The sequence below is a fragment of the Egretta garzetta genome, unplaced genomic scaffold (genome assembly GCF_000687185.1).
Source record: "Egretta garzetta isolate BGI_Z169 unplaced genomic scaffold, ASM68718v1 scaffold293, whole genome shotgun sequence".
Classification (NCBI taxonomy): Eukaryota; Metazoa; Chordata; class Aves; order Pelecaniformes; family Ardeidae; genus Egretta; species Egretta garzetta.
The window spans coordinates 485,277-498,150 of record NW_009259318.1 but is presented as its reverse complement, the minus strand read 5'-3'; the positions used below and the strand labels follow the sequence as shown (position 1 = coordinate 498,150).

Below are 12,874 nucleotides of genomic sequence, written 5' to 3'. Positions count from 1 at the left end.
GGGGACGGGCCTGCGCCGTTTCCCTTCCAGCTGGGAAGGAGGAAGCGCGGGGCTTCTCCCTGGGGCGGGCAGCGGGGGCGGCTGTGTCCCGCGAAGAGCAGCCCCGGCGGGTGGCGTCCCTCGGGTGGACCCCTGGCCGAGGGGTGGGCTTGAAAGAGGGGCTGCCTCTGCCCCTTCTGAGTTGGGGACAGCCCCCACCGGCGGCGGTGCCACACGGCGAACAGCCTCGGAGGCGCGCGGGAAACGCATTCCGAGTGCCTGGAGGTGACCCAGGAGGCAAAAGCGATGTCAGTTGCACGGTGGCAGCCGTGGGGCGGTGTGTGCGTAAGGAGGATACAGTGCTCCCACAATGAGAACGACAAAAAGCACTGTTGTTTAAAAATTTTAAAAAATCTGGAAGCTACTCCTAAAAAACATATTGTATGCAGTAGCGCTGTTTATACGTACACTTGAACATCTGTTGCTTTTTGTCATGTAAAACATGACTTACCCAAAAATCAAGTGTTAGCAAGTCAAGGTGCTCAATCTGAAGGGATTAATGGTCTATGTTTTTTTTTTGTCACAGGAGCAAGAAAATTGTTGATTATTCTCAGTTTGGGGATTTGGAAGATGATGGTAAGTGGCTGTTAACTATTTTCACTGGAAGATATCTGGGCACGCTGTTAAATATCCTAATTCAACAAGAATATGATGGCTGTAAGCCAGAGTATAAAAACAGTGTGTCAGGAAATGGTGAATACGTTGTGTCTTGTTGCAGGAAAATCTACTTCTCCCCCTTCCTCTGTTTTCAGTGGTAATTGGTTGCTCTAGGTCCTCCTGATTACCAGTTCACAGGATTCTAAATCAGAATATAAAGGAGGTGTGAATCATCTGTATGTAGATCTAACATTTCTCCTACAGCTCTGTATCTGATGGGTTTTGTGTAAAGACATAGCAGTCAAATTCTGAGTTTCATTGATAAGAAACATAGAATCATTAAGGTTGGAAAAGACCTCCAAGATCATCAAGTCCAACTGTTAACCTAACAATGCCAAGTCCACCACTAAACCATGTCCCTAAGCACCTCGTCTACCCATCTTTTAAATACCTCCAGGGATGGGGACTCAACCACTTCCCTGGGCAGCCTGTTCCAATGCTGATAAGCCTTTCGGGGAAGAAATTTTTCCTAATGTCCAATCCAAACCTCCCCTGGCACAACTTGAGGCCATTTCCTCTCCTCCTATTGCTTGTCACTTGGCAGAAGAGACCAACCCCCGCCTCGCTACAGCCTCCTGTCAGGGAGTTGCAGAGAGCAATAAGGTCTCCTTTCAGCCTCCTCTTCTCCAGACTAAACAACTCCAGTTCCCTCGGCCGCTCCTCACAGGGCTTGTGCTCCAGACCCCTCACCAGCTTTGTTGCCCTTCTCTGGACATGCTCCAGTGCCTCAATGTCATGAACTGAGGGGCCCAAAACTGAACACAGTATCTGAAGTGCGGCCTCACCAGTGAGGAGTACAGAGGCACAATCGCTTCCCTTCTCCTGCTGGCCACACTACATTTTTTAAACAATATTCCTGATACAAGCCAGGATGCTACTGGCCTTCTTGGCCACCTAGGCACACTGCTGGGTCATATTCAGCTGGCTATCGACCAACACCCCCAGCATCTCTTTCCCAAGCCTGTAGCATTGCATGTAGTTGTTGTAACCCAAGTGCAGGACCTGGTACTTGGCCTTGTAGAACCTCATGCAGTTGACCTTGGCTCATTGATCCAGCTCTCCAGGTCCCTCTGCAGAGCCTTTCTACCTTTGAGCAGATCAGCGTTCCAGCTCAACTTCATGTCAGCTGCAAACTTACTGAGGGCACATTCAATCCCTTCGTCCAGGTCATTGATAAAGGTACTAAACAGAACTGGCCCCAGAACTGAGCCCTGGGGGACACCGCTTGTGACCGGCTGCCAACTGGATTGAGCTCTGTTCACCACAACACTCTGGGCCTGGCCAACTGTGTCAAAGGCTTTGCTGAAGTCCAGGTAGACAACATCCACAGCCTTTCCCTCATCAACCAGGTGGGTCACCTGTTCGTAGAAGGAAATCAAGTTGGTTAGGCAAGACCTGCCTCTCATGAACCCATGCTGGCTGTGCCTGATCCCTGCACATGCCTGGTGAGCACACTCAGGATGAACTGCTCCATAACCTTTCCTGGTACTGAGGTCAGGCTGACAGGCCTGTAGTTCCCCGGATCCTCCTTCCGGCCCTTCTTGTAGATGGGAGTCATGTTGGCAAGCTTCCAGTCATCTGGGACCTCCCCTATTAACCAGAACTGCTGGTAAATGATGGAGAGTGGCTTGGCAAGCTCCTCTGCCAGCTCCTTCGGTACTCTTGGGTGGATCCCATCTGGCCCTACAGACTTGTGAGTGTCCAGGTGGTGCAGCAGGTTGTAAACTGCTTCCTCCTGGATTATGGGTGTTTATTCTGCTGTCCGTCCCTGTCTTCCAGCTCAGAGGGCTGAGTACCCTGGGGATAACTGGTCAGACTATTAAAGACTAAGGCAAAGAAGGCATTAAGTACCTCAGCCTTTTCATCATAGTGGCAATGTTCCCCCCAGTAGAGGGTGGAGGTTCTCCCTGGCTCTCTTTTTGCTGCTAATGTATTTGTAAAAACATTTTTTATTATATCTTACAACAGTGGCCAGGTTGAGTTCAAGCCTTCCAAGTTCTGCCTTTCTAATTTTCTCTCTGCATGACCTAATGAGATCCCTGTACTCTCCTTGAGTTATCTTCAAAAACTGGTAAACTCTCCTTTTTTTCCCCCAAGTCCCAGCAAAAGCTCACTGTTCAGCCAGGCTGGTCATCTTCCCCACTGATTCGTCTTACGGCACATGGGGACAGCCTGCTCCTGCGCCTTTATGACTTCCTTCTTGAAGAATACCCAGCCTTCCTCCCTTTGCCCTTCAGGACTGTCTCCCAAGGGACTCTCTCAACCAGTGTCCTGAACAGGCCAAAGGCTGCCCAGAAGTCCATGGTGGTGGTTTTGCTGACCCCCCTCCTTACTTCGTTAAGAATTGAGAACGCTATCATTTCATGGTCGCTAAGGCCAAGACAGCCTCTGACCACGACATCTCCTACAAGTCCTTCTCTGTAAACATCAGATCAAGCAAGGCACCTCCCAGCAGGTTGTAAACTGCTTCCTCCTGGATTATGGGTGTTTATTCTGCTGTCCGTCCCTGTCTTCCAGCTCAGAGGGCTGAGTACCCTGGGGATAACTGGTCAGACTATTAAAGACTAAGGCAAAGAAGGCATTAAGTACCTCAGCCTTTTCATCATAGTGGCAATGTTCCCCCCAGTAGAGGGTGGAGGTTCTCCCTGGCTCTCTTTTTGCTGCTAATGTATTTGTAAAAACATTTTTTATTATATCTTACAACAGTGGCCAGGTTGAGTTCAAGCCTTCCAAGTTCTGCCTTTCTAATTTTCTCTCTGCATGACCTAATGAGATCCCTGTACTCTCCTTGAGTTATCTTCAAAAACTGGTAAACTCTCCTTTTTTTCCCCCAAGTCCCAGCAAAAGCTCACTGTTCAGCCAGGCTGGTCATCTTCCCCACTGATTCGTCTTACGGCACATGGGGACAGCCTGCTCCTGCGCCTTTATGACTTCCTTCTTGAAGAATACCCAGCCTTCCTCCCTTTGCCCTTCAGGACTGTCTCCCAAGGGACTCTCTCAACCAGTGTCCTGAACAGGCCAAAGGCTGCCCAGAAGTCCATGGTGGTGGTTTTGCTGACCCCCCTCCTTACTTCGTTAAGAATTGAGAACGCTATCATTTCATGGTCGCTAAGGCCAAGACAGCCTCTGACCACGACATCTCCTACAAGTCCTTCTCTGTAAACATCAGATCAAGCAAGGCACCTCCCATGGTAGGCTCACTTAACCAGCTGTGTCAGGAAGTTGTCTTCCGCACACTCCAGGAACCCCCTGGACTGTTTCCTCTCTGCTGTGTTCCAGCAGACGTCTGGTAAGTTGAAGTCCCCCACGAGAACAAGGGCTCGCGATTGAGAGACTTCTGCCAGCCGCTTGTAGAATACTTCATCTACCTCTTCATCCTGGCTGGGTGGTCTATAACAGAGTCCCAGCAGGATATCTGCCTTGTTGGCCTCCCCCCTCATCATTACCCATAAGCACTCGGCCTCATCATCACAACTGTTGAGCTCTGTACATTCGAAACACTCCCTAACATACAGAGCCACCCCACTGCCTCTCTGTCCTTGCCTGTCCCTTCTGAAGAGCTTAGAGCCATCCATGGCAGTTGTGAGAGGCATCCTACCATGTTTCTGTGATGGCAGGCAATTTTTTTCATTACAGTCCTCCTTTACTTCTAAGCCTTAATGAGTGTTACGCATTTTTCTTACAGAATTTGTTTGGTTTCATGCTTGGTTTTTTTTTCCCCACACTGTTTGCAGGACACAGGGAACAGTTTGAATTGGTGGAAGGGGACGGCAAAAGTAAATGCTGTTGAAGGTCTTTGTGTGAATCATATGGATTAATGCAGATTCCTGGTTTAAATGCATGACCTTAGTTTATAAGTGACCACTTGTAATGGTAAAGAAAAATGTAAATTCTCATAAATGTGAGTGATCTTATCTAAGGTTCTCCATCATTTAGAGAATACTGAAGATTATTGTGTTTTTCCTTATTTTGCACTGTGATCTGCAGTGTTTTCAGTTAGAAGAAAGGCAGTTTTCATGGAGAAAGAAGGCAATATGAAAATGGTAGAAAAAGGGGAGCAGCCTGTATTTTTTAAGAATGGGAGTCATTAAGGGGAATGATTCCCAAAACACCGAGAACTCAAAACTGTTTAATGATAGCGATTACTATTATAATTGATTGCTGTTCAGCATATCAAAAGGTAAACTTCTGCTTATTGGAAAGCTGGTAACACATTGGACATTGAAGCTTTATGGCCTTATTGGTAATAAAAATTGAAATCATTACTTCTTGAATAAAAGCATATGCAAAGAGGCCTTGTTAAATTTTTATTTAAAATATATGTAAGAATGGTATAGTTATAGTTGTGTTCTTTAAAAATAGAAATTTCAAAAAGGTTATTTTTGGTATATTTTCTGTGTGTGATGAAATTAAGTTGAATGACTTCTTTTGGCCTTATGGAAAAATATTGGAAAATTCATTAAAACTTGTTGCTGTTTCCCAAAAAGATGAAGACTTTGCATCTCTAGCTGCACCTTCAAGCAAAAAATCCAGAACACAGCTCAAGGAACCAAAGAAGGAGGAAAAGGAGAAGCAGAAGAAGCCACACAAAGAATTTACTCCATCACAAAAGCAGGCACCTAGTAAAAGGTAAGAAATGTTGAAATGTGGCCAACTCTGTGTAAAGTTGGATTTCAATAACAGCATTTGTTTGTTCTTTTTTTTTTTCCTCTAGAGTTTGAAGCAGCTGAGAATAAACAACTAACATATTAGTTTCATAAAGATTTTCAGCTTTATTGGTATAGTTGCAAATCAGGGATAATGTGATTATGCGTAGAGTCATGAAAACTTGCCTGAGTTTGGTAGTGAGCTATGTCTGTTTTGTTACAGCTCTAAGAAACTCCAGCAAGTGGCCTGCATTAAGTGCAGAATCAAGTTTGCATGTCTGATCTTGTCTTGATATCTCTGCAGTGCAAAATAACTGTAACAATTCTGAGTTACTGAGGACTCCTAAAACTGAGAAATATAAGGACAAGTTTGACTCCTTAAAAGAACACTTGAAAGCTTGATAGAAAAGACCATGTTAATGTCAATGAAAAAAGAAATCTGATTATTTTGATGGTAAAGTTTTGTATGAATATTACATTACACTGTGCTTCTTCAAGTAAATGTAATCACCTTTTTATATGATAATACCAGTTATTAGTTTTTATGTGTATATATATACATAGACACACACACACACATGCTTTTAAGTGTAGTGTACTTTGTCTAAATCTTTTCAGGAAGTAATACTCATAATATGATATGCTATAAGTTTGTATTGAAATATTAATATCTTTTCAAGTATCTGAATTTTGAAAAGTTTAGTGAGTCAGAAGTAGATCTGTAACACTCATGTCATCATTTCATTATTTTTTGTTTGGTTTTTTTTCCCCAGAATATCCTTGGATGACAAACTTTATCAAAGAGATTTGGAAGTCGCCTTAGCCTTATCCGTCAAAGAAAAATCTGCAAATATCCTTGAGGTGCAAAATTCAGAAGAACAAGGTTATTTTACAGTTCAATGCAACACTATTTATATTTAGTGAATGTGAACATTATTTTATAGTGAAATAGGTTGAAAGTTAAGTTCTATTTCAAGATGTCATGATAAGGAAATGAGAATTTCTAGATAGTGCCTGTCTTTTGTTCTTGGATTTTTTTCCATGAGAAAACTCTTCTCTAAGATCTTCCAAACGTATAGTTTGATTGGAGATGGATAAAAATGTTAGCTATTTTCATTTCTTAATATCTTGACTTTTTATAATGTGTTTTTTGTATACTAATATTTTATAGTATTTTTTGTTTGTTTGTTCTGGATCTTAAAACAGGTAAGAACATTGAATCAGAAAATGTACACAGGAGACCCCTTCTTTCCAACTGCAGTGTAGACAGTGAACTTTTAGGTAAGTTGTTCTCATACTCTGTCTTTTCAGAAATAGCATTTCAAGACAGCATTTCAAGATACATTTAAGTAGCTTATATCTTGTTTGTTTCCATTGGTTTCTGTTTTTCATTTATGTGGAAAACAGAGTCTTTATTTTAAATAAAGACTGAAGGATGCATTCATTTTTTCATTAAAAATTTGGTCCCAGGCTTAAAATGGGAAAACCTGTGGACTGCTGAATGGGATTGTTACAGATCGCTAAATGTTAGTTGGAAAAAGCAACGGACACGGTGTTTTTAGATGCTGAGTTCATGTACTTCTTCAGGAAGCTACACTTACCCCCAACTCTTTAATGGGTCCATAATGCCTAAGCATCAGATAAACATGGGCAAAACATTTGCTGTGCCATTGGAAGCTTTTTCATTTTTCCAGTATTATTTTGTGTCTTCTCTCCTTTCATTAGTTTGATTACAGATAAATATTGATAACTTTCACAACCAGAAAGTACAGTTTGGTCAGTTAAAAGAGTAAAATGAGAATCAAACAAGTGCCAATGATATGCTTCTGTTTAATATGCTTCAAAATCACAAAAATTAATTCTGGGGACTAAAATGCCTGCTCCTTTTTGAGACGGAGAATAGATTCACTGTGAATTTTAATTAATTAGACCACCTTCTGTTTTCTAGGTCTCAATCAGGTTATGGATGGTGACATACCTAGGGGTGACTGTAGGCAAATGACAGCAGCATCTAAAGTTTCAGCACGTCAGAAGAAGTTACTCACCGTTGACAGTGATGACGGAGAGCCTTCTACTGACTCTGAGCCAGAGGCTGTACCCAGTAAGTTGTGCTTCAAAAGTGATGCCTTACCCTTAGTTTATATGTTCAGTGAAATGCATACTGCTTCTACTGTATCTTCTCTCCCTGCCCCTTTACTGAAGCATTATCTTTTAATACTGGTGGCACTTTGACATTAAATCTAAACATTGGAGCTTATCCATACACATTCCCTAAACTGGCAAAAATTATACTTCTTCTCTGCATTTGCTGCAATACGTCAGAACAAATTTATTCTGTCCTCCTTTGCCCAGGAAAGTTTCATCTCTTTAAAGAGCCTCTGTTCTTTTTTCCCAGTTGTTGTCTGGGGTTTGCATCAAAACAGCTAGTCTGGAGTAGCGTCAGGTGGTAGTGCTTTCACTGTTGGCTTTGTTTAAGCTTATTTAAGAAAATCAGTACCCTCCATTCTTTCTTTCTTCCAGTTCTCAACTTCTAGAAAACTGTGCTGCATCTGACTACAGGTCAGCCTAGCCTCATACTCTGCTTCTGGTAGCAGCCTAGAATGCCTGCAGAGTATGATAGGTGTCTCTCTCTCATCCCCCCATGGTTAACGTGTCTGTATCCATTCTCTTATTCCTTACTGCAAGGTTTATTGGAAAATATTTCTAGAATTGTCAGTGAAATAAAATATCAGGGGAATAATCCAGATATTCCTGTTGGTAGAAAACTGTTTTTAAGATTTACCAATGTCTGGGGTTTTTTTAATAATAAATATATAAAATCTTTCTTACAGCTGAAATTAGACATAGTGTTTTCCCACTTTAAACAGTCACAACTAAGAATATGTAAAAATCAGAAGCCCTACCAAATAATTTTAACTTTTCCATCTTGCACATGTGGAATATTGGTAATTCTGCTGTTAAAATCATTATTCTCTGCAGCTCATACCAGGGTTGAAATCATTATTCTATGCAGCCTATAGCAGGGGATTCCGTTATTAAAGAATAATGATTAGAAGGCCCTGGAGTAATAGTAAATTGTATTTCCTGCAAAGAGATGACATCCCTTTTCCTTGCTGTAGGTGAGGAATCAGAAGAAGATTCAGATTATAGTGAAAGTGATGATGAAGACTTTGCTGTGGAAAAGAAGAAAGCCAAAGGAAATAAAAAGAAAACCAAACAAAAGATGCCAGCTGAAAAAGAGAAGAAAACTCCCAAATCCAAGATCAATACTACAGGTAAGTTTGTACTATGCATTTGAAATGGTCGTCTTTATCATAAAAGTTCCTTTTATTTTCACTGAAGGATTAGATAAATTTGACTGACAGACTGACTGCAGGGTTATGATGAAAATGACTATATGCAGAGTAAAGGGAGGAGAGTAGAAAAAAATCCTGAAAGAAAAAATGCTGTATAGTAAACTAACACTCCTTAAAATGAAAGCAGACAAAAGTGACTCAACAAAGTTAATTTCCTTGTTCGTAACTATACCTAGCTTTTAAGAAAAGGTAGGTAACAATGAGTAATCTGATGATTTTTTTTATTATTGTCTCAGAGCCTCCTCTTGCAGTTGCATTTACGATTTTTTAATTCAAGGGTAGCTAAACAATGCTAGTTCTACTAACCATTTGGCAAAAAACATATGCACGCCCTTCAGAGTTAATTGTTCACTGTGTTGCTAACACAATTTACTTTGAATAGCTTAAGAAAATTCTTGTCACAGTGTTAATTTTGTCTGATATGGTAATGTGTTTTAGTTTCTGGCCTGAATTTACAACATGTAATTTAGTCATTTAGTTTAAAATTAGTTTTATTATGACAAGGCGTGGTTTGCTTTGTGTAGCTGACAGAAGAATCTTCCCTCTTAGAAATTCGGTATCTGGCAGGTCTTCAACACGGAATTGCTACACTGCTTATTTTCAAACCAGGACTGAAATTCTAGAGTATAACAGGACTGACTGTGTGTGTGTATATATATATACACACACTGTTAAAGATGTGACAATCAAGTAATATGTTCTTTATTTCACTCAGTGTGGAGAGCTTGTGCTGTACAACGCTCTATCGTCTTATGCCGTGTGATGATTTGAGAAACCAATGCTAAAGAGTATCTTTCTAAGGTCGCTTTTATTTTCCAACTAAGTATCACCTGTAGTTTCTCCTTCATGGATAATGGAACAAAAATCTGAGCCAACACAAAAGATGATGTCCAGTTCTTCAGAACCAGTTGGGAGGCCTTTACATACATCAAGTCCTGTAACAGACAAGAAACCTAAATGGATACCACCAGGTACCTGTAAGATTGTAACTATGAACAGATACATTAGTTGACTTCAGTTTTTAGCAATCTCTCCTGAAAACAAACAAATAAACAATATTTCAGAAAAATTACTGCCCTCTTATAATGAAAGGTATTCTGTTGATGTTAAATTTTAAAAAAAAAGAAAAAAAAAAGAAAAAGAAAAGCTATCTCTGTGCTTCTTTTCCTCTCACAGCATTATCCTAGACTCTTTATCTGGGGAGGATAATAAAATATTTTCCGGAGTGTGTATCAAATCTTAATCAAGAAATTGTCTTGCGGCCATTTCTCTCTTATTAAGAGCTTTCTTTATCTCTGGTATGTGCTGCATTATTATCTATTCTAAACAGATAATATTAGGAAGATGTTGGAGTGTTTTAACTGCTCTAGTAAAGCAAATGCTTAGAATGCTTTTCTTAGGGTGTTTAAGCATGCTGCTGCTTACTCCTGCCTCTTTCTTTGATTCTTCTTCATATTTGCTATTCTTTTCTGTACGTGTTTCTTTCTTTTTGGCTCCTTTCTCTCGAGCTGCCTTTTCCCACTTGGAATTGTGTTCAATTGTGTGACTCTATGGAGCACCTGAAAATGTACAGTACACTGGGAACAGTTTTTATATGCTTGTCCAGTGTTGCTCCAGTGCGTTGCTGGTTAATTAAAACTGTGCACCATACCTGCTGCATTGGCTCCCAAATAGATTGGTTCCTGGTGAGTATGCTGATTTTCACGTGTTTCTGTGGTATGTTGTTCAGACCTTTTTGCAATATCTTTAGAATACTTTTTTTGTTCTGCTGTGAAAACTATGAGAAGACAACAGTCATAAGATTATTTTTTTCCCCCTCTAAACTCCTTACGCCTTTTTGTTTTAATTATTTTCAGCTGCATCAGGAAGCAGTAATAACTCTATGAAATATGTTTCGGTTAAGTCACCTACTCAGTGTCTTAGACTCGGCCTCTCCAGACTAGCAAGAGTCAAACCACTGCATCCCAGCGCTGCCAGCAGTTAAGTGGTCAGTGACAAGGTGCTATGTGAAGGAAAAGACTTTGGAAAGTGTTTTGCTTATACATGGAGGGTGGGCAACAAAAGCTTCATGGAGTCGTCCATTTTGGAGGACTGTTGTTTATGTACATGTCTAATATTATAATGAGTTTTTATTCTGCAAAATGCTAGGCATCCTTAAGAGCTACTGAATTATAATATTATTTAATCAAGGTGACATCTGGGTCACCAGCTCTTTGGTGTTTTATACTCAGAGACGTGGGTTTATGTTAATTTTAATTCCCTGATATCTAAACTCTTGGCATTAAAATAGTCTAGACATCACTATGTCAGTTATAGAATTTGGTATCTCAAATGGATTCTTAACACAAGTGAAAGTCACAGTTTAAAAAATATTTCTGGGAAGAGCAAAGTTATCACTTTCCACCCCCTTCTTGGAAAGTTTGTCACCAGTCTCTCAAAATCTGTTAATGTTTGCATATCTTATATGTGGATTTTAATTAATTTTTATGTATTATAGATATAAATGTTTTTAGAATGATATATTTTTTTAAAAAACTAAAATAAAATACTTTGTATAATCTAATTAATCATGTTAATTGACTTTATTAATTTTGAAAATCACTTCTAAATTTTGGCTACAGTCCGGCAAATATTTTTGCAATTTGCGTGCTCTTTTTGTAAGTCAGCAGCCTTAGCCAGGCTCAGACAGTGAGCATTTTGCTTTGAGCTCTTTGGTCTTCGTTGAAGACCGTGATACCATGCATAGTTAGTGGATTTTGTAAAGTGTTGAAGTGATAGTTAATGAGTCATCAGACTGAGCTTTCAAACTTATTAGTCCACAATGTAAATAATTTCCTGTCTAAGTATGTTGACTGTGTCGGATGACACAGCGGATGCATTTCTTGCTGTGTTACTTAAAGGATCTGGTCATGATTGAGTGAATTGCATGGACAAAGGAATATATAGCCCTATTCAGAATAATTACACAGACAAAAGCACGGTGCTACCTAAAGTAAAACCATGGTATTGATACCGTAAGTCAGCAATATAGGAACCCTCTAAAACTCGATTTGTAGTCTTAGAAAGCAGGCATTCTTTATTATGGCACCAGGCACACAGGGTATTGCTCCTCCTAGTGTGTGCACCGAGTTACTCAACTACAGAGGTTATATGCAATCAAAATTTACATGTTCACTAGGTTTCTAGGAAATGTTTACCATATTCATACTATTTCCCGGAACTCATTAATGTATGTAAAAGTCCTTGAAGCATGCGCATTTATGTCCATTGGTGGTCTTCCAGGGTCCTCTGGTGGTGGTCATCGATAGTCTTCCTCACTGTGTCCACGAGTTGAACTCAGTCTTTGGGCACGCTCAGTCTGTCACTGGCCTAATTACATATTTCTTGCTGATACAAAAACTAGTTTATTCTACCACAGCTTCTTTATCTATTCTACTCAAGGATACAGTGTCTCAGGACTTCCTTCTATCTAATCACCTATAGCAACTCCTAAGGCCATCCAGTCCTAAATTATTCTAGGCTTGACTATGTTGCTCCAATTAGAGGGGGACCGTATGTTCTTTTTCAAAGATACAAAACTCTGTATCAGTACGACAAATTACTTTTTAACTGTATAGTACTTACATTATTAAAGCAGGATACTAATAAATGCATATTTATTAAAAAACAATATGTATATTGCTTCATGGAAGGAATGAGACGGAACCTGTGGATGAAAATCTGTTTCTCAGAAACACGGAAACAGGGGCATTGTGACAAAATCTTGCATCATCCAAATTATGGATGCCTGGTTCCTTGCATGGAATCACTCATCATGAGTGAAGTGTGGTCCAGTGAGCTGGGCTAAGTGAGTTTAGGAGGGGAGGCAGGTGCCCTGTGTCTCTAGAACTTGTCTGACTCATTCATGAGTTGTTGTAGCTTGCTAAAATGGCACATGAAAAAATAGAAGTTTGCAGCGGGTTGCCATTGATGAGCTTGAAAGTGCTTCCAAACAAGCATGAAGCGGGAGAGCCCACAGGAGGAAGGGTAGGTATCCAAGAATAATGCTTGTGACAACTTATATGTAATATGTACGTTATGTTATTCCTCTCCTTCATTCCCTTTCTTTGTGCTTCATTAGGAAGCTGCTTTCTGAGGTGTAGAGTGGGTAAGTGGCAAAGCCAGAAGCACAGGGAG

General features: G+C 40.4%; 1 protein-coding gene across 1 annotated transcript; it reads left to right on the top strand.

The window, feature by feature from the left end:
* Nucleotides 1-285: 285 nt before the first annotated feature.
* RAD51AP1 (RAD51 associated protein 1) lies at nucleotides 286-11,283 on the top strand. Its single transcript, XM_009636493.2, has 9 exons — nucleotides 286-308; nucleotides 566-615; nucleotides 5,184-5,325; nucleotides 6,116-6,225; nucleotides 6,549-6,623; nucleotides 7,291-7,443; nucleotides 8,462-8,617; nucleotides 9,523-9,669; nucleotides 10,555-11,283. Exons 1-9 carry the CDS (start codon nucleotides 286-288, stop codon nucleotides 10,680-10,682), a joined length of 984 nt encoding a protein of 327 aa, XP_009634788.2. The 3' UTR covers nucleotides 10,683-11,283.
* Nucleotides 11,284-12,874: the final 1,591 nt, after the last annotated feature.

Coding starts and splice junctions, on each gene's coding strand:
- RAD51AP1 (XM_009636493.2), top strand. CDS start 286: ATGTCAGTTGCACGGTGGCAGCC. Junction 6,624..7,290: donor TGTAGACAGTGAACTTTTAG/GTAAGTTGTTCT, acceptor TCTGTTTTCTAG/GTCTCAATCAGGTTATGGAT. Junction 7,444..8,461: donor TGAGCCAGAGGCTGTACCCA/GTAAGTTGTGCT, acceptor TCCTTGCTGTAG/GTGAGGAATCAGAAGAAGAT.